General features: G+C 42.6%; 1 protein-coding gene across 1 annotated transcript; it reads left to right on the forward strand.

The window, feature by feature from the left end:
- Positions 1-741: 741 nt before the first annotated feature.
- On the forward strand, positions 742-22,678 carry pcolce2b (procollagen C-endopeptidase enhancer 2b). Its single transcript, XM_072678690.1, has 9 exons — positions 742-912; positions 1,200-1,308; positions 3,245-3,500; positions 10,387-10,511; positions 12,758-12,894; positions 13,374-13,537; positions 15,901-15,984; positions 19,454-19,621; positions 20,766-22,678. Exons 1-9 carry the CDS (start codon positions 827-829, stop codon positions 20,894-20,896), a joined length of 1,260 nt encoding a protein of 419 aa, XP_072534791.1. The 5' UTR covers positions 742-826; the 3' UTR covers positions 20,897-22,678.
- Positions 22,679-24,469: the final 1,791 nt, after the last annotated feature.

The raw sequence follows: 24,469 nt of genomic DNA on the forward strand, positions 1-24,469 counted from the left end.
TGGTATATATATATAAACAGCCTAATGGTAAATATATATATATATATAAACAGCCTAATGGTATATATATATAAACAGCCTAATGGTAAATATATATATATATAAACAGCCTAATGGTATATATATATATATATATATATATATATATATATATATATATATATACCATATATATATAAATATATACTATATATACTATATATATATATATATATATATATATATAAACATTTCTGTTAATATATATAATTTTTTTTATTTTTATATATTTTTAAATATAATACTTTTCATATTTTTGGCACATATGAAATTGCAAATACATATATTTTTAATAAATAGTTTAAAGTATATTTGTTTTAGTTGTCAGACTGTCTGGTTTCTATGAAAGCTGTATATGTGCTAATACTGTGGGACATTAATATTTATTACAATAAATGTATTAAAAAATCTAGATTAGTTTTTTTTATAGGCAATATATTTTAAAATACATTTTATTATGTATAGATAATATATATTTATATAAACCTTCTCTACAGTGAACTGTTCCACTCTGAATTACGCAGAAATTTGGACGAAATTTCCCTCAAAAGTTTTCAGTCAGGTGCCCACAGGGGGCGGGGCGGGTGGGGGTGGAGATGGGGGCGTGGTCTTCTCATTCTCCTCCCCCTCCACTCTTTTCTCGCAGGTTTGGGAGGCAAAAAAGGGGGCAGCTGCTCTGCCTCCCTTCAGCGCAGCACAGGCGTGCCATTCATCCACTCATCCTCCAGGGCTCTTCCCTCCCTGCTCCTCCAGCCTCGCTCCAACTTCAGGCCAGTTGTGCGCAAACATGCGGAGAACGTGCAGCGTGCTGCTTTGCGCGTGCGCCTTGCTGCTGCTGCTGCTGCTGCTGCTCACTGGCGATGCACAGGCGAGGTGAGTTTAGCCTGCTGCTCTTTGTGTCCCGCTGTTCGTCTTTTTTTGGTAATGCATTCGGCTTCACAGCTGCAGTGCCTCGAAACGGTGCAGAGACACCGGTGCGCCCTGCTCCGGTCACTCCAGCGGCACTCCAGCAACACTGCGGCGCGTTGAGAGCCTTTTTATGATTGTGCTACACTGGATGTGCATTAGTGTGTGGCATGGGTGCAGAGTGGGCAGTGCAGCTGTTGCATGGCATTGCCTTGCATTGCACCGGTGTTTATTCCCATGTCTTAATTCCGCAGACCGACCTTTGCATGTGGAGGAAACGTGACTGGGGATTCAGGAGTTATCGGTAGCCAAGGCTATCCTGGAGTCTACCCTCCCAACACCAAATGTGTGTGGAGAATTACAGTAAGTGTGCTCTCTATACGAAAATGACCAGTCCCACCTTAAATAGCACAGCAGTTACATCCAGACCCCCCCCCTCCCTTCATTTAAGGTGGAATGGGGAGCTAACTTCTACACACATGTTCCAAGAATGAAGGAATCCATCACATATTCCTGAAAGAGTCGATGCAGCTCTGTCTGATGCCCAGTAGAAGCTCCCCCTGTGATTTGGAGTGTGTGGTATTTGGCTGCTGTCCACAGTGAAGCCCTGAGGGCTGCTTCAGACTCTGCTTCAGATCCTGCTGTGCATCTTGGAACATGTTGGCACCTCTGCTGTGGTTGATGAGCAGTTCTTCAGCGCAGGCGTTTATGTCTTAAGGGATTCACCTTAACTTATGTGCTCATTTTAATGAGTGTCAGAACCGTGTCTAGTAGTGGTAGGTCAAGGATGGCACCACTCAGGGCTGGGGTCTCAGGGCAGGGCTCTATACTGGGCCAGAATGGGTTAATACACTGTTAAAATACAGTGCTTCCAGGGTTCTTTAGTAAGACTGTGGTTATATATATATATATATATATATATATAAGTGTAAACACCCTGAGAAGCAGTTGAATGTATAAACGGGTATAAATAGGTCTTCTCCATGGTGGAGAACTTGTATGTCGTTCTTTTAAGGAACCTTTTGAAATGGTTATACTGTAGGTAGCACCAAACTTCTGCTATTGGTATGTGCCAAAGATCCCTTTTACTACATAACATTACTTACATAAGTGAGGCTGGGCAGTCTGGTGATATTTATGGGTCTAATAGTAGTAAGTTCAGGTTAGGGACTAAAGGCTGGGTCTCGGGGCTGGGTCTCAGGGCAGGGCTTTACACTGGGCCAGAATGGGTTAATACACTGTTAAAAACAGTCCCTCCAGGGTTCTTTAGTAAGACCGTGGTTATATATAGAGCTGTAAACACTCTGAGAACCAGTTGAATGCACACATTTGTACATAGTTCCTTTAAAGAACCTTTTTAAAATGGTTCTACTGTAGACAGCACCACATGTCTGTTATTGGTATGTGCCAAAGAACCCTTTTTACCACAACACAGACAGCAGGACCTTTTGCTAAGAGTGTAGATAACTTCTTGACCTGTGCTACTGTAAACCTTCACAGATATGCTGAAGGTCAGAATTCAGATCATAAGCAAGGCTGAGCAAACTCTGTCTAATGGTAGGACGTCCAGGTATGGGACAGGGGCTGGGTCTCAGGGCAGGGCTTTACACTGGGCCCAGAATGGATTAATACACAGTTAAAAACAGTCCTTCCAGGGTTCTATAGTAAGATCGTGATATATATAATGTATGTATGTATGTATGTATGTGTGTATATATGTGTGTGTGTTGAATGTATAAACGGGTTGTCTGGTTAAATAGCAGTTCCCTAAAATGGAAAAAGGTTTGTCTAGTTCATTGAAGAACCTTTAAAATGGTTCTATTTTAGTTAGCATGAACATGTTTCTGCTATTGTTATCTTTTTACTATGATTTAGAGAGCAGGACGTTTTGCTAGGAGTATAGAAAACTTCTGGTAAGTAAGGCTGGGCAGTCTGATGATATGTATGGGTCTAATCATAGTAAGTTCAGGTATGGGACTAAGGGCTGGGTCTCAGGGCAGGGCTTTACACTGGACCAGAATGGATTAATACACAGTTAAAAACAGTCCTTCCAGGGTTCTTTAGTAAGATAGTTGTAGTTGATATATAGAGCTGTAAACACTCTGAGGACCAGTTGAATGTATAAACGAGTTGCCTGGTTAAATAACTCTTTGTTGGTCAATTTGTTGGTTTGTCTAATAGTAGTAAGTTCAGGTTAGGTACTAAGGGCTGGGTCTCCAGGCAGGGCTTTACAGTAAGACACATCATTTGCACTGTTTTGATAAGCAGTGACCCCAACCCTTATATATGACACTCACAGGTCCCAGAGGGCAAAGTGGTGGTCCTCTCCTTCCGCTTCCTCGACCTGGAGAGCGACAATCTCTGCCGCTACGACTATGTGGATGTTTACAGTGGTCATGCCAACGTGCAGCGCCTGGGCCGTTTCTGCGGGACGTTTAGGCCGGGAGCCCTTGTCTCCACAGGCAACAAGATGCTCGTTCAGATGGTGTCTGATGCCAACACGGCTGGCAGCGGCTTCCTGGCAGTGTTCTCTGCTGCCCACCCTCATGAGCGAGGTGAGTAGAGAGGGGAGCCTACTGGCAGGGATATGTAGCTGTGTATAACAATCAGCATCTGCCTTAAAGCAACAGTCGCATATAAATATTAGAAAACCTACAAAAATCCAGACAAAATTCAGGCTTCCGGACGGGAGTTGCCGGCGTTTCCAGCTTTATGGGGTGTCTGTGTGTTTTTAGAGATGACTAAGAGGCTGTTTACGCCCGGTGTTTTTGGGGATCGGGTTGTTCGGCGTTCAGGTGACCACGTGAAAAGCCAGGTGTAAACACACCCAGTGCTCATGCTTATTTACCGTTAGATGATCGACCACAGCTAGCAGTGTTACAGAGTGTGCTCCTCTGCAGTGAGAATTTAGGCAGCATGATATTAAAAGAAGAGAAAAAAATCTTTGATTTACGCTACCTGTCAAAAGTTTTAGAACACCTTCCATTTTTTTAGTAGTCCACTGTCAGTGCTGCATGGTCCATGCAAGCCTGCTTTGCTTGTTTTGCCATCGTAGCGCTGACTTTCTTACTGCCACTCCACCTGCAGTCAAACCTGCAGCTCCAAGTCTTATCTTCACAGCTAAAACTGAGACCTGGTCCTGTGTTAAGATGAGCTACCAGGTGTTGTCATGTGAGCTGCCAATCACACGAGATGTTGACTCTAAGAAACTTGTCTTCTGATGATGTTGTGGATGTCTGGAGTCTATCAGACCTCTTCCCATACCAGACCTCTTCAGTTTTCTCTAGTTTTTAAGAGCTTTATGGTGAAGGAAACGGTTCTCACAACATTCTCTCCTGCTCTGTCCTTTGAGAAATGACAAATTAACACTTTTAGTAGCTCAATATGCCTTCCTTTATTAAGTGTCTTCTTCGAGACATTAGAATAGGAATCTGAATGCGCAATGACCGTGAAATACTGCGGTGCAGAGTGCCGTAACACAGTTCCCACACTGATTTTATGTAGGTAACGGGGTTGTAAACGATAAATAATTTACATTAGCTGTCAAAGCCGAATTTACTTATATTGCAACAGACTGGCTGTAAGTTGCTAACCAATGACTTTCTTAAAATGATTTTCTAAAATGCCCCCCCCCCCCCCCCCCCCCCCAATCTAAATGATTTTTTGCATTTTACTCAAAAGCCCTGGCGGCTTGCTGCCTAACTTTATACTATTTGAGGTCACAGGACTTTGTACTGCAAGTTATTCAGTGGACTTACATGTCAATGAAGCAATAGAAAATTTGGAGTGTTCTAAAACTTTTTAAAAAAGTACTGGAATATTCACCCGGTGAAGGTCAATAATCCACAATGTTATGATATTAATAATGCCAAGAGTGGAATAAAATGTCTGATATTGGGCAGGTATATTGTGCCTCTGGTAGATAAGTCACGGAAAATGAGATCAGTGCAATTGTTTTTCCTTTTGTATCAAGCAGCAAATTTTAACTTTTTTTATTATTATTATTTATTTACGTATTTTTTATTTACTTATTTTTTAACCCCTAGGAAAACAAAATCTGATCTGATGTGTTCACACTGAAGATAAAAGTGTAAACAGAATCCGGCCAAAGTAGATCCAGACACTATCTGGACATGAAATGCGTGTTAATCCCAGATGTAAACAGGCTCAAAGTCTATTAGATATTACTGGACAGTGTGACATGGTTGGCGATAGGGCCAGACAATATGGTAAAAATATTATATCACGATATTGAAAGACAAATTCACAATACACAGTATTTATCACGATATTCCGACATGCAGACAAAATGTAGACATCGGTAGCGACAGAAATACTCTCCCATACTGAGTACAGTGATTTAACTTCAGAATCTGCTGCACTTTATCTAATTAAACAGCACTAATGACACTCTCTGTAATGCAATGTGACCAAATCCACAATACACTCGCTTGTATCATAATAGCAAAATTTATCACGATTTCAATAAAAGAAATTGGGGGTTTATGAGTGTGGCTGCAGTGGAGCTTCTAGCCCTCCCAACATAGGAGCATGTCTTACTCTCCCAAGTAGTCTTGACACAGTGGACAACTTGAGCCCTCGCTGAGTGACCAGGTTTAGCATGTGGGCCAAGCATTTCACATGTAGGAATTTACCCAGTTCAGTTCCAGGTGGGCTCCAGGTGCACTCTAGGTGAGCATGGGCTAGGAGTGGGCTTGTACATGCATTTTGACTGGGTTCCAGTTGGGCTTCCCAAACGGACCCTGTCATTACAGCCCATTTTAATCTCACGTGGGTCTCATTAAAACCCTATATGCAGTGTACAACCCATCAGGGACCCCATGCGTAACCCATATGTCCATATATCTGGCCAACATGGAACCCATCTGCAAACCTTTCTGGCTCCCAGTTGGGTGACCCATGCTACACTCTTTAACAGCTCAGCCAGATCTGAACCAGTGTGGCTCTCATTCACTGCCACTCATCGATGACCTAGTTGGAGGATAGCGTGTAAAGCTGAGTTCTTGTTTAATTGTTTAGCTATCTATCTAGTTCGCTTCCTGACTTCCCTGTGAGATCCAGATCCAGATCTGGATAAGATAAGGACTGATTAGATTAACTAGGTGTTGCACAGTAAACTGGAATACTGACCTTTCTTTAGGAGGCTACTGGAAATGGTAAAACTAACACACTCCCCAGTCACACCGTATTAACCATTCGCCTGTTTGTATTTATTCTAATGTCCGTGTTGGAGAGCAATAGTCTTGATATATATTTTGAGCAGATACTCAGTGCTGTGGTATGCTGTGTGTCTCCTTTGCCCTGAGGTTAAAGGTCTGATACCCTAGACCTGCTCATGTAGAGTGTAATCAGTGAGTTTACAGTCCGAGGCCATTTAACTGAGAGCCTTTTAACCTCCTGAGGCTGTGTAGGTCGAGTCGGGCGAGCGAGAGAGAGAGCGAGCGAGACTTTTCTGTTCGTTAACTCTGCGAACACAAGTTGGGATTCCTGAAGTGCAGAGGCGAGTGAAAGTCAGGTTTTGCCTGCGCTTGTTAAACGTGACGGGACCTTCTCCGGGGGCTCTTTCCCTGCTGTGGATTTCTCAGTATGACGTGGAATTTCTCGCAGACACTTGTTTTTTCCAGCAACTCAGAGGCTGGTCAGACACTCGGAGCTCCTCTCGCTTATGAAGAGTGACAAGACGTCTGCTAAGTCTGCTACGAGGCTGCTGGAATTTTAATGGTTGGGCCCCCCCCCCCCTTCTTAACCATTAGGCTGCAATCCGCACTGTGTGGGAGTAGCTGAGTCAAAACAACACATTACTATGAAACCGGCTACATTTCCCGTTACTTTCCAGATGATGTACGAACATTTAAAGTAGTTTAAACATCTCGCAGACACATTTTTTCCTCGTTTTACCTCATCTAGCAATCCCGTGTAGAGTGGCTGAGTCACGGTAACACATCTCTTCAACTGTAAATCTAAAAATACAGCTTCTAATTAGGGACTACAGCTGGAGTAAGGTGGAGTTGTGCACACACAGCTGCTATAATCTCCGTTGAAAAGCACTGCTGGTAGAATGGGAGGCTCTGGAGCAACCATACCCAAAGTACGAAGTGTCTAGAAGGGAATAGTGCCCCAGCATTTGGTTGTGGAGCAGTGATGGAGCTCCATCCAATACTAATCAATCAGCATCAGTACTTGACCTCACTAAAGCTCTGGCGGATGAATCAGTCAAGCTATCAATCAATCAGATCCTCACAACCATCTTCCAGAAGAAAAAAAGGATGAGCTACAAGCTTTTCGACAGGTAAGGTCAGGTTTACTGGCCTTTCGCACTTTGGCCTTGTTGCATATTCCTTTGCAGAAGTCTTCTCCTCAAAGCTCTGTGGAGCAGCTCTCAGGTTCTCAAGTTCTCAGAAGTGATTGAGCTCCATCTAATTCCTCAGGGATGAGTTGGAGTGGCAGAACTAATCATCCAACATCAGTACCTGACCTCACTAATGCTCTTGCGGATGAATGCGGTCTTTCACAGCAGTGTTCCAACATATGGTGTAAAGCCTTCCCCCCAGAAGAGTAGAGGCTGTTACTGCAGCAAAGTGGGACAAACTCCCTATTAATACCCTTGGTGTCTGAAGGAATACTGGGTGAGCTACAGGCTTTTCGACATGTAGGGTCAGGTTTGCTGGTGTTTTGCGCTTTAGCCTTGCTGCATATTCCTTTGCAGAAGTCCAGAAGTTCTCCTCAAAGCTCTGTGGAGCAATTCTCATTCTCTGGAGTGATGGAGCTCCAACCAATACCATTGGGATGAGCTGATGTGGCAGTACCTGACCTCGCTGATGCTCTCACGGAAGAATGCAGTGTAACCAACATATGGTGTAAAGCCTTCTTAGAAGAGTAGAGGATGTTACTGCAGAAAAAGAGGACCAATGCTCTATTAATATCCTTGATTTGAGAGGAAACGCTGGATGAGCAGATTTTCTTGACTTTGAATCTTGCAACTTGACTTCCTGTCTGTAGCACCATTATTTAACTGTCTTAAATATTTAATTATTTAAACTGTCCATCTGCAAGAGCAGCTCTGAAACCAGTGAACCTCACATTTGGAAACACCAAAGGATTTACAGAGGGATTTATGAGTGGGGCTGCAGTGGAGCATGTAGGCCTCCCAACATAGGAGCACGTCTTACCCTCACAAGTAGCCTTGACACAGTGGGCAACTTGAGCACTTGCTGAGTGGCCAGGTTTAGCATGTGGGCCAAGCATTTCACATGTAGGAATTTACCCAGTTCAGTTCCAGGTGGGCTCCAGGTGGGCTCAGAGTGGGCTTGTACATGCATTTTGACTGGGTTCCAGTTGGGCTTCCCAAATGGTATATTACCCAAACGGACCCATTACAGCCCATTTTAATCTCACATGGGTCTCATTTAGACCCTCTATGCAGTGTATTACCTATCAGGGACCAATGCATAACCCCTCCTGGCCCCATCACTGGCCCTGGTGGGCATCCATATGTCAGGTCAACATGGAACCCATCGACAACCCTTTCTGGTTCCCAGTTAGGCGACCCATGTTAGACACATGGACATGTTAGCTGGGCTGTAACGACCACTTACCCTTTCCTGATCATCTGCTGTTCCTCCGCTACACCCTTTAACAGCTCAGCCAGATCTGCACCTGTGTGGCTCTCATTCACTGCCCTTGTCTCATTCACTGCCACTGACATTAGACTCTGTGGCGGTGGATGTCCACATCACATCCGTTACATCACAGCCATCCTACCCGTTTCTTTTGGTCTGGGTGTAGAGTGTGAGGGTCGCTGTGTCAGGAAAATATATTTGAGACAGGATGCCGCTGTGTCTCAGCTACAAAGTCCTGGTTCCCACCGACTGATTATGGACACAAATCCTTGCCAATAAATGTTGGGATAGAGTTTGTAATTTGCTTTGCTCTTTCAGAGTTGGGTGGAAGCTCTGACATTGCCTACTAGATGGCCCTCTACTTGACAACAACAAAAAATCTAACCTCCCCTTTATTTATTAATTTATTTATTAAACGCTAGCTTCTAATGCAGAGGGTGCCGGTCTGAGTTTCCACTCATTGCCACTATACTCACCCTGTGTTTCTGTTATGCGCATGCCACGTACTGCCACATTTCTGTTTTGTGTGTAAATTATGCTATTATTTATATTTAGGAAATTCGATTTTTGACATTTGTGCATCGGGATCCATGTAAGAATCCCCCCCAATCAATTCTCAGAAACACAGGATTGATTTTTAACTTATGTAAAGATTGGCGGCAGGCAGTGGTTCATTTAGTGTTGTGTTTAAACCCTGACCACTAGATGACAGTGTTGTACCCTGTCGTCAGATCCCGCTGTTCTGATTGGCTAAAATGTTTTCTTTTACTCAGATTTCATGCAGATGGTGGTCTGTTTTTATACTATGCCTTTTCCTGAAATGTGATTTTAAAAGAAAAAGTGTAATATCATGCATATCGCTGCTGTCCAATGAAAAACATGCATCTCCGTTTTTGTCTATTTTTAGTTTTCTCCTTGGTTGGAACCCTGTAGCTGTTCTGTATGCTGTGTAAATAACTCTGGATCAAGGGACCAATAGAAATCCTCTAAATGACCAGGAATAACCTCTTATTTTACGTTGACTTCTATTCACAGTTAAGACCACTTTTGCCTTCTCGTGAAGTCACCCGTTTGGAGATACATGGTTTATAGTGGCGATACAGCAACGATGTACTGAGTCATAACCCCTGTACGCTTCCTATCGCCAGGTTCTCGCCAATGCTCAGCCCTAATATGTAATGCATCCGGTAGCCATGTCTTTAAAACCCGTCGATATTAAAAGGCCTGTATGGAGGTCCTCCTGGAAAGTCCTGGACCCCCACCCCCCACCCCCCCCCCCCAAAAAAAAGACCTTGCTTTAGCTTCTGTACTTTGGACAAGACCTTTGGACTTTGGAATGTAAACTGTGTTTATTTTAACTGCTTCAAACTCTTGGAGAGCTCCTCAGAATGGGTCTATAAATGGGCATGACATGAGTGTATTCCAGGACAGACAAGGATCTGCAGATGAAAGCGTCCTGTGAGCTTTGGGAGCTTCTGGAGCATGTGTGGGTACTGGCTTTACCCCACTCTGATGTCTAATAACATCTCCTGCATGTGGTCTCTCTCTCAATAGCGTGTTTCTGTAGACCACCACGTGGATACACATACCCTACAGTTGCTTATTTTCCTCCACTCTACGAGGAAGTGCTTATTTAAAGCCTGCAAATGACAGACTCGCCATTATAAACACGGACCCTTGTAATTAGGAGCCGGTGATCTCATGCTTAATCCTGTTATACTAGTTTAGGTTTCATAGTTTGTTCCTGTAAAGCTGGCCTGGCTCTGAAGATGCATAGTTACACTGGAATGGCTTTTTGTAGGGGATCAGTACTGTGGTGGGAGACTGGTGAAGCCGTCGGGAAGCTTTAAAACCCCCAACTGGCCGGAGAAAGACTATCCAGCAGGAGTCACGTGTTCCTGGCACATCATCGCGCCGAAGAACCAGGTAATGCTGTTCATTTACTTACTGCAGTTGTAGTTTAAAAGAAAATTTGACACTTCATAAAACACACAGTAGAGATACCACACCATAGCAGTTGGTTGGTATAGCATCGTAGGGAACACCCATGGGGTCACCCAAGGTCACTTCCATGGTGCAGATTGGGTTCGATCCCTTTCCTGAGCGAGAGCACCATGCTATGCTATTAAGAGTGCTTGAGTAAGACTCCTAACAACTAAGGTTGGGTGGTGTAGCGGCGATACCGTATACCACACCTTTCTGTTCTGTGTGTATCTAGTACACGGCCAACATGGCTTATTCCCGCATGTGCATTTATTAGAGCCGTAGGATGGGGGCACTACATAGGGGGTTGATTGGTGATTTTATGTTCTCGAAACAGGTGGAAAAAAGGAAAAACAAGCCCACCATAGTTGCAAGTTAAGCAACATGCTAAGTCTGATTATTAGAGTATATGAACCAGTCTACTCAATGAGCCTGAAAACAGTCTAATACACTCCTAAGACCATTCCCTCGTCTCTGTGCTCTCCGATATGAGGCTTAATCCTCTAAACAGGTGTGATCTGAGCCTCAGGTAGCTGGAGCACGGCCTGTGCTGTGGGGTTTTGCCTGCTAGCTAACTCATCTAAGGCCTAGACGGCCGGCTACGAGTCCAAAACCCAGCAGAACCGGCCTCTCATTTCTCCAGTCACCAGTCGCTGGACTTTGCTCTCAGACACCAGTTTAATGGTCAGCACTCGTGTCGGGGTCAGCAGTTAGTCAGCAGCAGCTGCTCTGGGCTGTCTGATACTCGGTGGAGCTGTAGCCGAGCTAGTTAAGTAAAGGCTAGCGAGTGGCTCCAGATCCAAAACCACCTGAAATCTTTCTGACAGCAGCAGTCGCTCGATCATTAGTCAGCAGTCACTCGAGACGTTCTCGTCTAGACGTCTATAAGTGGGGTTTCAGTCAGACAGAGCTGAATGTTATCCTGCTAACTAAGCTAATGCTAACCAGCTTCCCTCTCCTGATCCAGAGCATTTATTAAATGTATACAATTTTATTACATTTATTAAAAAATATTAGGGATTCACCGATACCACTTTTCTTTTCCGATACTTATATCAGATTTTTAAGTATCTGTTGTTAGAGTATCGATACCTACTCTGACTTAAATACTGGATAGACGGCTCTAAATCCTGATATTTATGGTGTTCCACTTTTTGTAGGTTCCACTTTTTTACAATCTTAATTAAGATCTAATAAGCTTGACAGAACAGTTTACTGAGGATTCATAGAGGAACGACACATTTAAACATTTTCAGAGCTGGTAAATAATAAAAACGGCCACAATGCAGAAGCTTGCTCAGCTTCACCAAACAGCTTTTAACTGGTGTTTAAATTCATATTTCAGAGAAGTGAATACAAATAAATAAATAAATAAATAAATAATATATGATATATATGAAAAATTATATAATATGTATATTTATATATTTTTTTAATTATTTATTATGTTATATTATATTTTATATATAAGCGCTTCTATGGCAATTTCACATTCAGGTTCTCGTCTCTGTGTAAAAAGTTACTGAACTGCAGTGTTTCCTTTAAACAAACTGCTGAAACTCAACTTCTGGTTTCAGAACCAAAAAAACGTGTAGAAAAAAGTGATAAAAGTTAAATGTCGGTTTAATGATAATTACTATTTACGACTGGCTTTTACTGGTCGCTTAAATGCGTAGTTTTATAAAAATTTGCAAGCAAAAATGTTCTGTGGAAAATAAAAAAAGAGTAGGCCGTCAGTAAGCTTTATAGTATCGGTGCTCTCTATTGCTGATACCGATACCGTGTGTAAGTGCCAGTATCAGCGCCGATACGGTATATTCTATCAAGATTTGATTCAAAATTTAAGGTTGTCACCCTGAGTAAACCAAACCTTGTATTTGATCATTTTTCTGTTTTAAAGTGATGCAGGGTGAGCTTGTATGGAATCCATGTAGCTAAATGTAGAACCGCCGGTGCTACCTGTAAAACTAATTCAACTCTCTATCCGGTGGTATCATATATTGCAGGACTTTTTTGAGATGGTATGATGGAATGAAAACGTGGACACTGCCCAACCCTATTCATATGTTTTCTCTCAATCTATTACAATTATAATTGGTTTCGGTTTTGCTCAATAAATACTCAATCCATGTATTTACATTTTTTTTTTCCATAACATCACATAACATTTTTTTTGTACGTTTTCACAGATTATAGAGGTGAAATTTGAGAAGTTTGACGTTGAACGAGACAACTACTGCCGCTATGACTACGTAGCTATTTTTAACGGAGGAGAAATCAACGATGCCAAGAGGATCGGGAAATACTGTGGAGACTCTCCTCCAGCGTAAGTTGTAACTTGTGGGATTGCAGATAGATCAGAACCACAATCCGAGTGTCTGAAGGTCCAGAACAACAAAATGACTCTATGATCATGGATTCCCAAACCATTTATAATAATAATAATTATAGAATAAATATGAGAATGCAGTCGTACGTGATTTGAGCAGTTTAAGCAGTCTATTAAACTCTGTTCTCTGGAATGATGGTTGGTGCAGGATCAGGAAGATCATCATCATCATCCAACATCCTGACCTCTCTAATGCTCATGATGTTGAATTCAATCAAATCCTCACAGCAGTGCTTCTCCAAAATCTTGTAGAAAGTCTTCTTCCAACAGAAGCAGGATAATCTCTTTTAATACCCTTGACTTCAGAAGAATCAATTAATACGGTGTCCCAATACTTTTGTCCTTCAGTGTATGTGTTTTACTATGTGTGCGTGTGTGTGTGTGTGCGTGTGTGCATGTGTGCGTGTGTGTTTTAGGCCAGTGTTCTCTGAGGGCAATCAACTCCTAATCCAGTTCCTCTCAGACTTGAGCCTGACGGCGGACGGCTTTATTGGGCACTACAAATTCAGGCCCAAGAAGTTCCCAACCACAACCATCCCCCCAACCACCACCACACAGCCCACCACGACCAGACCCATCCGTAAGTGCCAGCTATTACCAGCCTGCTGGAGGAGGCAGTGCTGGCGTATCATTAGGATGTGCTGCTGTGTGCAGCTCGGCTGAATTTAAAGCTCACGCTGCTGCTGCTGCACCATGAACTGCACTGTTTTGGAAGTGGCTGAAGGACTGATCTGGCACCTAGGCTTGACGTTTCACTCGTGGCAGGATGTCAAAGAGTGTGTGTGTATGTGTGTGTATGCACAGCAGATGTGCAAACACACTCGCCATGTGTTTGGCCCTATTTCATGTGATGTAGTGGGCTGAAGATTTACTGTGCAGTGTGTGTGTGTGTGTGTGTGTGGTAGAGTTCTTCTGGCCAAGATGTGGGAGTTCCCTCTAGACTCTGTCTGAGAGAGAGAGGAGGGGAAATGGCTGGAAGTGTAATACCTGGACATCATGTACTAATCTGCAGATCTCCATCAGAGTCTGTTTTTACATTTAGCTTCTTAAGCTGATCAAATAAACCACCAAAAGGCTGAGTGTAAATGCGGTTGTGGCCGATTACTGTTTAATAGAGCCAATCAGCTTATTTACAAATATTGATCAATAACCCTCTGGGGGCTCTGTAGATTCATAGCCTCTTAAATTTGCCTTTAAAGGTACTTCCATATATAAGATAATACCCACATGTTTAGAAGTGAGCTAGAGCGCTGTATGACGAGATGCTCTGACCCTAAACCTGAATAATTGAGATCAGATTTTCGAAATTCTTCATATTTCCAGCGAAAACATCCCGTTACTCATGCGGCCGAACTGTCTTGGTGCTTGAAACGGGTTTACCGGAGTCTCCGCTTCAGAAAAGCAGTGAATAAAATATATATAAAACAGTTTATAAGCTGCAAGAGGCAGAAGACGAGTTTCTGAGTGTCCCATTGGTCAGTTTTACACAATCCCATAGACTGACACAGATGAGAGGTCGATGATGGGATCACTGAGAGCTTCCAATGCTGCAGTCCTGCCAGTCTAAGGACATCACTACGCGAGAATTGGTAATGTTTGCTCCTGGGCTCCCCCTACAGTCAGCCTTAAATACATTTCACGCTGTGAGCAGCCTCTCATGGACAGCTGTACATTTCCATGCATTTCTGGACAAGCTGAGAAAGAGCTCCAGAAGCTTGATCTGAGGGGAGAGAAGCATGTGGGCTGAGGCGGTAGAGTAATACTACAGGGTTTTACACTAACATGACGCAGCAGAGAGGCCTCGTCCTGCAGCTCCACCAGGACCAGGAGGTTCCATAGTGCGGTAGCAGCAGCGTTCCGGCCCGGAGTGGGAATGACATAGACGCCGTTCTCCCCCTGTTACAGTCAGTGGAGCATCAGCATGGTTCTGAAGCTGCTGTTTTAAGATATAAGATGCATGAAATGTTGGCAAAATAGGCTTTAATTGGGGCTTTTTCTGGAATCGGCACTCGCCCAAGCAGTCTAGGCCCCTTCCATCAATGAGGTCATCTCCTAGTAAGTGCTACTGATTAGCTTTATCATCAGTAAGACTGGACTGTACATTTCCATGCATTTCTGGACAAGCTGAGAAAGAGATCCAGAAGTAACATCTGAAGGTAGAGAAGCATGTGGGCTGAGGCGGTAGAGTAATACTACAGGATTTTACACTAATATGACTCAGCAGTTCAGTACTACAGGAGTTTCCATAGTGCGTTAGCAGCAGCGTTCCGGCCCGGAGTGGGAATGTGGAAGTCAGTGGAGCATCAGCATGGTTCTGAAGCTGCTGTTTTAAGATATAAGATGCATGAAATGTTGGCAAAATAGGCTCTTGGACTTTAATTGGGGCTTTTTCTGGAATCGGCACTCGCCCAAGCAGTCTAGGCCCCTTCCATCAATGAGGTCATCTCCTAGTAAGTGCTACTGATTAGCTTTATCATCAGTAAGACTGGAAAAAGATTCTTACAGTGGGTTCATTGATCAAACCAGCAGGTCCAGCCATTCCCCAAAACTTTGGAAAGAATTTGAAATGAGATCTCGTACTTAGCAGCATTTCCCGGCTGCTTCACAAGGGTTTCAGTGTGAACTGAGCTTAACTGTAGCCTGGAAACGAGAACTGCTAAATCACACAAGGTGCTGAAGGTGCTAAATGCGCCCAGAGAAATGACAGATAGTGTGTGCTTCCGTACTTAACTGGAAGGTAGCAGGGAGGGAATTCAGATTATAGCAAGCTGCCCTCAAACGTTTCATGGACACTGGAGGCAGTAGAAGTGTTGGGTTTAGTATTCATACCGGGTATGCAGTGTAATTTATTCGGAATGACTGAGCAGCGCAGAGGAGAACATTGCTGAAGGCTTGTTTTGGAAAGCGGTGAAAACTAATGCTATCTCTGCTTTGCCTCTCCAGCTTTGAAGTATTCTGCAGCGCTGTGTCAACAGAAATGCAAGAGAAAAGGAACCCCTGAGAGCCATTACTGTTCCAGCAACTTCGGTAAGAGAAGAGCACTGCAGATCTTCTGCAAAGATCAGCCGTAACATTAGCACCACCTGCCTAATATTGGGTAGGTCCCCCTTATGCTGCCACTGCAGACCTGGCCGTTCAAGGCATGGACTCCACAAGACCTCTGAAGGTGTCCTGCTGTGGTGTCTGACACCAAGCCTTTTAGCAGCAGATCCTTCAAGTCCTGTAAGTTGTGAGGTGGGTGGGACCTCCATGGATCGCATCACTGAGCCTTAGGTGCCCATGATCGTGGAGCTGGTTCACCAGTTGTCCTTTCTTGGAGCACTTTTGGTAAATACTGACCATCGCATACCAGAAGAACAAAAACAGGTCACTGGCCGCCTAATAGATCCAGTGATCCAGAGATCCAATGTTTTTCACTTCACCCATCAGTGATGCTAATGCTATGGCTGATCAGTGTACATCCTCACACACATGTATGCATACACTTGTGCCTTAAGTAAGGTGCACTGTCTAAGAATCCTCATTTGGCAAACTATTTGCCTTAGCATATCTTGGGGAGTCCCACAGGGTTCTAGTTTAAGGCCTATGAAACTGATGTTAATTTGATGTAGTTATAAGAGTGAAGAACTGAAGTGTGGGCTTACATACAGGGTCTAGGGGGTCAAGTACTACAATTTTCGAACAGTGGGGGTAACGGATGATTTACAGAAATGTCCCAAATTCAGAATTGTGCCAAATTTTATCCATCTATCCCCTTGTTGTGACTCGGGATGGATCTTTCATTAGAATTTTTAAGATGTTATTTAAAAATGTACTCTGATTACATCATTTTGTTTATCTCAGCCAGGTGAACATTGCCTCCATAAGAATTATACTGCGGTACTTAGGGTCAGGCCTGACTAGTACTGGTCAATACCAGAGAGGCAGTAAACAACCTCAAGCCTGGCCCAACCCCCCCGTGTGTCCCCTGGTAGTCCAGCGGAATAAGGCGCTGTCACAATGATCTGAGGATCGCTGGTTCGAATCCCGGTCATGCTGCTAGCCATCGGCAGCCGAGGCCCAAGAGAGCACAATTGGCCTTGCTCTCTCCAGGGTGGGTAGATGGCGCTCTCTCACCACATCGCTTTGTTGCGGTGCTGGCCGTCGCTGTCGTCTGCAGGCTGGTGCTAACAATGCAGTGTTAGGAGTCTTGCCCAAGGACTCTTATTGGTGTAGTGCAGCATAGCCACCCAGACTGGGAATCGAACCCCAGTCTCCTGCATGGTGTGGTAGCTCACTGGCAGGTAGTGAGCCTTGCCAGTCTTGCCAGATATTTGCTGTCATTTTTGGGTGTCCTCCTGGCGTCCAGTCAGCATGGTTTGCAGTTAGCAAGCTAAAGAGATTGTGGCCAGTCGGGTTGGTTAGCTTTTAGCCTTATCGGCCACTACAAAGGCACCCGTGCTCCTGCTTCTGAGTGCCTTGTGTTAGCTTTTAGGCTCTGGTCAGCTATTCTATCTTTTAGGGCCTGCCAGCATTAGCATTTACCCTTTTTAGTCTCACTTCCATTGTTTTCCTGAGTAGCCGTTGTGTATGTAATATATATATATATATATATATATATATATATATATATATATATATATATATATATATATATATATATATATATTTTTAGCAGGCTTATATAATAATATAGTAAGTTAAGACTGTTATGTAACAGTTTGGGAGTTTTGAAATTGGCCTGTTTTACAGCTATTTTTTACTTGTGTTGGGTTTTCCTATTTTCTTTCAGTTTTCTTAGACAAAAGTATTGGGACACCTGCGCATCACTGTTTCTTCTTAAATCAGGGGTATTAAAAGAGTTTATCTTGCTTATGTTGGCGTACTGTCCAAGGTTAGTAAGGCTCTCTACTAGATTTTGGAAAAGCATTGCTGTGAGGATGTGATTGCATTTAGTGATAAGAGCTTTAGTGAGGTCAGTATGCTGGATGATCACCACCCCACCTCATCATCCCCAACTCCCCAACTCATCCCAAAAGTACTGGATGGAGCTCCACCATCATTCTAAAAAAAACACAGTTCCTCCACTGCTCCACAGATCAATGCTGGGGGGCTTTATACCCCCTCTAGCCCACGTCTGGCAATATTGGGCAGCATGTTGCTGATAGGTTCATGTTTATCTGCTCCTGCAGAGAGTCCTATTCTATTGGCAGTACTTCTCTACAAGCACTAGACAACCTGTGTGTGTGTGTCTGTGTCAGTAATGGGTGGAACTTAAAGTAGCTAAATGCATTCCTTAAAAGGGGTGTCCTCAAACACTTGGACATGTACTGCATGTCCACAGGCAGTGTGGCAGAAAACTGGACAACCTTTCCCAGAATCCCAGTGCTCCCTAACAAGACTGCGTTCTCATGCCTCTTTCTGTGCAGTGCTATCTTGGGCCTGCCTGTTTGTTTCAGTGCGTCTGAAAAGCGCCGTTCAGAGTTTTTCCGCAGCGCTGCACAGTGGATTTGTGTGTGGGACACAGTTCTCTCAGTGCCTGGCCACTGCAGTGGACCGTAGGCAAACTGTGTGTGTGTGTAAATGGAGGTGTTTATTTAGCGCGGCAGTGCGGTCTCATTCACCACAACCCCAAAAACAGCTCCGTAATGTGCAGATCCCGGAGCTGTTCATAAAGCCAGACAGATAATTCATTTTCATTTCTGCTGGAGTTTACTTGGATTTGCATATGGAAAAGCTTGCCGGTCAGTGGAGGCCAGCGGCCAGCCTGGACAAACGCTAACGATTCTGGTGGAAAATTATGGCCCTATCACGCCAAGTCTGTTACATCACACTGTTTAATGAGTCCACATTTCAGACAGAGTTACAGGACAAAAGCTCCAGATCCTTATTGTTTGGATTCAAGTTAGCAAAACTAACAGTTTATCACATTCAACCAGCAGCATACATAATGCATTAATGTGCATATGTAATAATAATAATAATAATAATAATAATAATTTGTGTGTGTAAGTGGTATTTATTTTTTTTATTAAATCCTGGATATATATATATATATATATATATATATATATATATATATATATATATATATATTGGAAAATACAAAAATTACTATAAATTGTCCTGCAAATGTCATCAATTTCAAAGCACATCAAGGTTTATTGGTCACATATACACTTATACATGATACAACTACTAGAAAAATTCTTTGATGACTGTCTGATCACATGAAAAAACAAAATAAAAAATATATCAGGATATTAACAAATGAAAAATGTAGAGAAAAGGAATAAAATTTATGTAAATAATAATAATAGAAAATATAGAGAACTAAACATATATACAGTGTGCTGTACCCTGTCAACTGAGCCTTGGGCTTCTGATTGGTGTCCGTTTGCCTTGGTTCTGTCTGGGGAGGTGGTCTGTGGCTCAGCTGGGGTGCGAAGTCATTTGAAGTCATTTAGCATTTGTAGAGTAATATCAGTGTAAACACAGGTGCTTCTTTGTCTCTCAGTCATCACAGGAACGGTCATCACTGCTGTGATGCGTGGAGGAAGCATGTACGCGACCGTTTCCATAATCAACGTCTACAAGGAGGGCAGTCTGGCCATCCAGCAGGCCGGCAAAACCATGAGCACCAAGATCGTCATCCTGTGCAAGAAATGCCCTTCGGTCAGGCGAGGTGAGTGGGACAGTGGCAGCTCCCTGTGGGTTCACATTTCACTGAGCGCTAAAACTGATTGCTGATTGGTTGTTGCTGATGTTCAGTCTAATGGGGATGATGATACAATACAGGAAGCACAGGGGTGGAATAACAGCCTATAGCATCATCAGTTATAGCGATAGTTGATCGTTGCAGCCCTAATTACAACGCTCATTACCTGGTTGGTTTAGGGAACGTTCAGATGATGCCTTTTCAGACTCTCAGCCTTTTCGCTTCATTGTTGTTTATCGAGCAGCTCAACTGAAAAGCACTCCTTTAGCTTTTTGTGCTGAGTTCTTATAAAAGAGTGTTGTGTGCCATCAACTGCTGACCAAACTCCTCACAATGAGAATTCATCTATTCATCATTCATATATATATATATATATATATATATATATATATATATATATATATATATATATATATATTACATACACACATGGCCATTAACTGCAGGACATAAGACTAGCTATAGACAGAAAAACACTAGAGAAGGAGGTACGAAAGTGGGAAAGCTAGAACACTCAGTGGAAATACGAGTAACGAGGCAGACGCATCCGATCACACTACCTAAACTGCTGGTAAGGAAATTAGTCTGGTGATTGAACCTCTGATTTCAAAGGTTTTGGTAGTAGCCTTGGACACAAGGAGTGACCCCTTTGTCTAATGTTAAATAAGGTGACTAATAACACCTGCATGTAATAATGGACATCTTAATAATGATTATTGTATGTCAGCCTTTAAATTTGATATGCATTCATTCATTCATTCATTCATTCATAGCCTTGGGTTTTAGCTTTGAAATACTCATTACAAAGTAGGTCCTTCAACCAAATGGCTTTGAGTTTGCCTTCCAACAACTGCAGCATCAAGCTCCTCAAACAAAGCTTGATGACCGCGCAAGGTAAGCGGCACAACTCGCTGTCCTAAAATCTGATGACCAGTATCGGCTAACGGCATGAGACCCAGTTAGTATGACGCGTGTTCGACCACCATGTGTTTATATAATGCTGTATAAACGCGTGTAGTGGCCGTGAAGTGATGTACTGATGGAAGGCCCATCCTGAATGTCTCTGCCGATCCGCCACTGCATTCAGGCTCTTTGTGTGTGATGTCACTAGGCTTGAACTACATCTTCATGGGCCAGACGGACGAGGAGGGCCGCGGGATGATCGCCCCGCACCATTTCGTGCTGGCCTTCAAAGCCAAGAACCAGAGAGCGTTCAACGCGCTGAAGACCAAGAGGTGCTGAGCTCCCGTTTCATCTGTACCCGCCCTGAAACTCAAGCCTACGCTTTGCTTCTCCACCGTTTGAGAGTGGTCTCCTCCATAAGGTTTTGATCTGGACCTGTCAGCATCTAAAGAAGCAATCCTGGAGGGAGGGAGGGATGGATGGATGGATGCTAGGAATCAAGGACTGGTCTGTTGTAGGAATGTTTAAATAGCAGTGGGGGTGATCCAGTCACTTTAGACCACCAGCAGGGTCCACATTAATCAGCGTTTGGAAACAACCGAGGGCCAGACTGTTCAGAGCACAAGGGCCCAGTGTTCTCACTGCTAAAAATAATGGCTTGGCAAGTGAAGTCAGTCTTTAAGTGTTACATTAACCTCTAAAATAGTAGAATAGCTGACATGCCCCACTTTACCTAATGACTCCACACAGTCTTCCTGTGTCTGACCTTTTCTACAGCCCTTTTCAGATCAGGTCAGGTCTTAGCTACAACCCTCAACCTGCTTAAACTGCTGCTGAAGATCTTAATCTGGTCAGTGTTTAATTCAAGGGGTCTCGGTAAGACAGTCTTTGGGTAAAACTTTGATAATCACCTTTATGAAGTTGTTGTAAGACTATTTATTTTTCATTTTCAGAGGATTTTTGAGTATATTTATATCATTTATTAATCAGACATGTTTATTTGCTTTCAGCGATATCTAGAAAAAGTGTCTCTGTTCTGTATTATTATACTTTAAATTAAAAATGGGAAAATCTTAATTTTATCTTCTGAGATATAATTAGTCTCATTTGTATATTAGAATATTTTAGTGTAATTTATTTTATTTGTATTTAGTATTATTTTATTTATAGAAAAAGTGAAATTTCCTGCATTATTTATTGAAATTAACACGTTTCCACCAATAGTATGAGACCCTTCTTCTATATAGTGCCCAAAACAAGTAAAAATATCTGAAAAGGGGGGAATAATCTCTAATAATATACTTTCAATCCTCTTATCATGAAAAATATGAAAAATATTTAGACTTTAGAAATTAAGATGATTTCACTTGCCACAATATCATTATTTTTTCCCCTATTTTTGTCAAAGCCCCCAACACACCTCAACAGTCCCACCTGTGTGGTTGATGTATTATACCTGCATGTGTTTTGCTGGGAGATTTCTTCCTCTTTAATGCTGTTCCTGATTCACCCTGTCCACTTTCTTATACAATGTTCTCACCCTTCACATTGGTTCTTAGCTTATTAGCTCTTACTCTAGAACGGTATGAAGAGAACAGCCACTGTTTTCATGGGAATGTCTGTTGGGGAATGCTGGGAATGTATTTTAATGGCCTTAAGCAAAGCAAAATCAATTTTATGGAAGTTCTGGTTGGTGGCATGAGGCTACACGTCCTCACGCTTTCCCTATGACCACACCATAAGCCCACCCCCAACCCCTCCTTGCATGTTTCAGCCCCGCCCACTGTGCCAAGAACTGCTGGCTCTATTTGGACTCCCTTCTTGCTCCATCCCCAAATCCCCAAAAATGACCAGAGAAAATGAGGGATTGGAGAACATTCAAGCTGTTGATGTTTGTTTACAAGATGATCTTGATTTGGATGTACAAAATCCAAGGAGCATTTTACGTGGTGATTAAAGTGCAATAATTTAGTAGCATCATTATGCATTGATTTTTGTATCATGCTGGACTTTTTGCGTTCTTTTTAATTCTTAATGCAAGAAAAGCACTCCCAAGTTTTTTTCCTGAGTTATTATAAATGCTTCCATTGAGTTGAGATGTTATGAAATGATCTATCCTGAAATGCGCATTTTTAAATATTTTATATGAAACTGATTCTTGATTGTGAATGTTAATTTATAAATAATTGTTTTGTGAGAGAAAAATAAAACTCATGATCTGTTTTGGCTTGACTGTTTACTTTTACTTCCCTGCGTCACAGGCTCTGCTAATGCATTAAATATTAAGTAAATAATATTCTCTTAGCTTTAAAAGGCTCCACTTTAATTTAAAGAAATTTTCTGTGTAATGTTGTAGTGCTGATAGTCCCCTCATGATAACCTGTAAGATAAATGTTATATAATCCTCACTGACAAAGTCTAAAAAAAAACATCTCAAAAGCCCCTTTCACTGCTATAAAAACAACCAGCATACTCCTGCAAACCAGACCAGCATAAACCAGTTTAGACCACTTCAGATGAACACATGCTGGTCTATGCTGATAGTTTCAGCTGGATGTTTAACAGTTTTGTGATGAGCGGGCAGATATAAACTGATGATAAACTGACGATTCCATTTTTTATAAATCAAATTATTTAAAATTTTACCTGACTTTCTACCCAATTTGAAAGGCCAATTACCCAACCCTGCTTCATGTGAACATCCCATCACCAACAATGACCTACCACTAGGAGGCACCTAGGCACGGTCCTCCAACACATGTGAAACCAGCTACTGCCTCTTTTCAAACTGCTGCTAATGCAGCAATCGCTAGGTAGCCAGCACACGGCTCCCCAGCTTCAGCAGCTAACAGACGCCTGTGCTGACCAACATCACACTAGGAGCGATGTGGGGAGGAAGTGCCATCAACCCAGCCTATCCCACCCCTGAGAGAGCAAGGACAGTTGTGCCCTCTCTGATTCCAGCTGCTGATGGCAAGCAGCATGACCCGGGATTCGAGCCAGCGAGCCTTTACAGACTTTTAAATGAACTTATTAAATTAACCAGGCTTTCTTGGTTTTGAAGGTTTTGCTCCAGCAGCGATGCAGATGGTGTATACAATTTAGTAAACATGGTATTTGCTTCTAAGAACACGAGATTGATTAATATGAAGATCTTCCATATGGTATGGTAGCTCACAGGCAGGAAATGGTGTTATCCACTGTGCCAACCGACTACCAGTCAAGTGATCTAATATGTTACATTTTTCTGTAGTCTGTATGTTTAATAGTAGTGTGTATGGCTTTAAAAAAGACTGGCTATCCAAAAGTAACTAAATGTAATGAGATTATGTTACTTTAATATAAAATCTATATCTATATTTGAGCACATAATCCATAATCTGTAATGGAATACATTCTTAAAGAAACCCTCCTGGATCTGCTTAAGACAAAGACATAAACCTTTCCTGGTTGCTCATATATTGTAAATAAATACTGCAGATTATAAAGGAAGTGTCTTAAAATTACAGACATAATTTCTACCACAGGTTCAGCCTTGACTGGATTTCTAAACCATAGCCCTGAAGAATATCCACAACGAACCTCTGGTTCATGGTCAGATGTCTGATGCCTGATTTCAGTCTGAATTTCAGTGGAAGTCTTTCACCCCAGAAACCATTCGCTGGACCGGAACGTGAAAACCACCGCGCTGCCAGGACAGCTCTGGACTTTCCTATTCCAATGCATGTGACGTATCCAGCTAAGTTCGGACCATGCCATCATCTTACGATTACGCTATTGGGCTGGAGTTCAGGCAGCTTGTGCCTTGAGCTAGACAGCCAAAGCCCCTATTGATCAATGGAGATAGGACTGAGATAAAGGCATCAGATGTGAAGGCAGAGATGGTATTGTTAGAACGTTACGCTGGAAAAA

This window comes from Salminus brasiliensis, chromosome 5 (genome assembly GCF_030463535.1).
Source record: "Salminus brasiliensis chromosome 5, fSalBra1.hap2, whole genome shotgun sequence".
In the NCBI taxonomy this organism is placed as follows: domain Eukaryota; kingdom Metazoa; phylum Chordata; class Actinopteri; order Characiformes; family Bryconidae; genus Salminus; species Salminus brasiliensis.

Excerpts from the sequence above, each read along its gene's own strand:
- pcolce2b (XM_072678690.1), top strand. The coding sequence starts at position 827 with ATGCGGAGAACGTGCAGCGTGCTGCTTTGCGCGTGCGCCTTGCTGCTG. Across the intron at positions 913-1,199 it reads ACTGGCGATGCACAGGCGAG|ACCGACCTTTGCATGTGGAG; the intron begins GTGAGTTTAGCC and ends TTAATTCCGCAG. Across the intron at positions 1,309-3,244 it reads AATGTGTGTGGAGAATTACA|GTCCCAGAGGGCAAAGTGGT; the intron begins GTAAGTGTGCTC and ends TGACACTCACAG.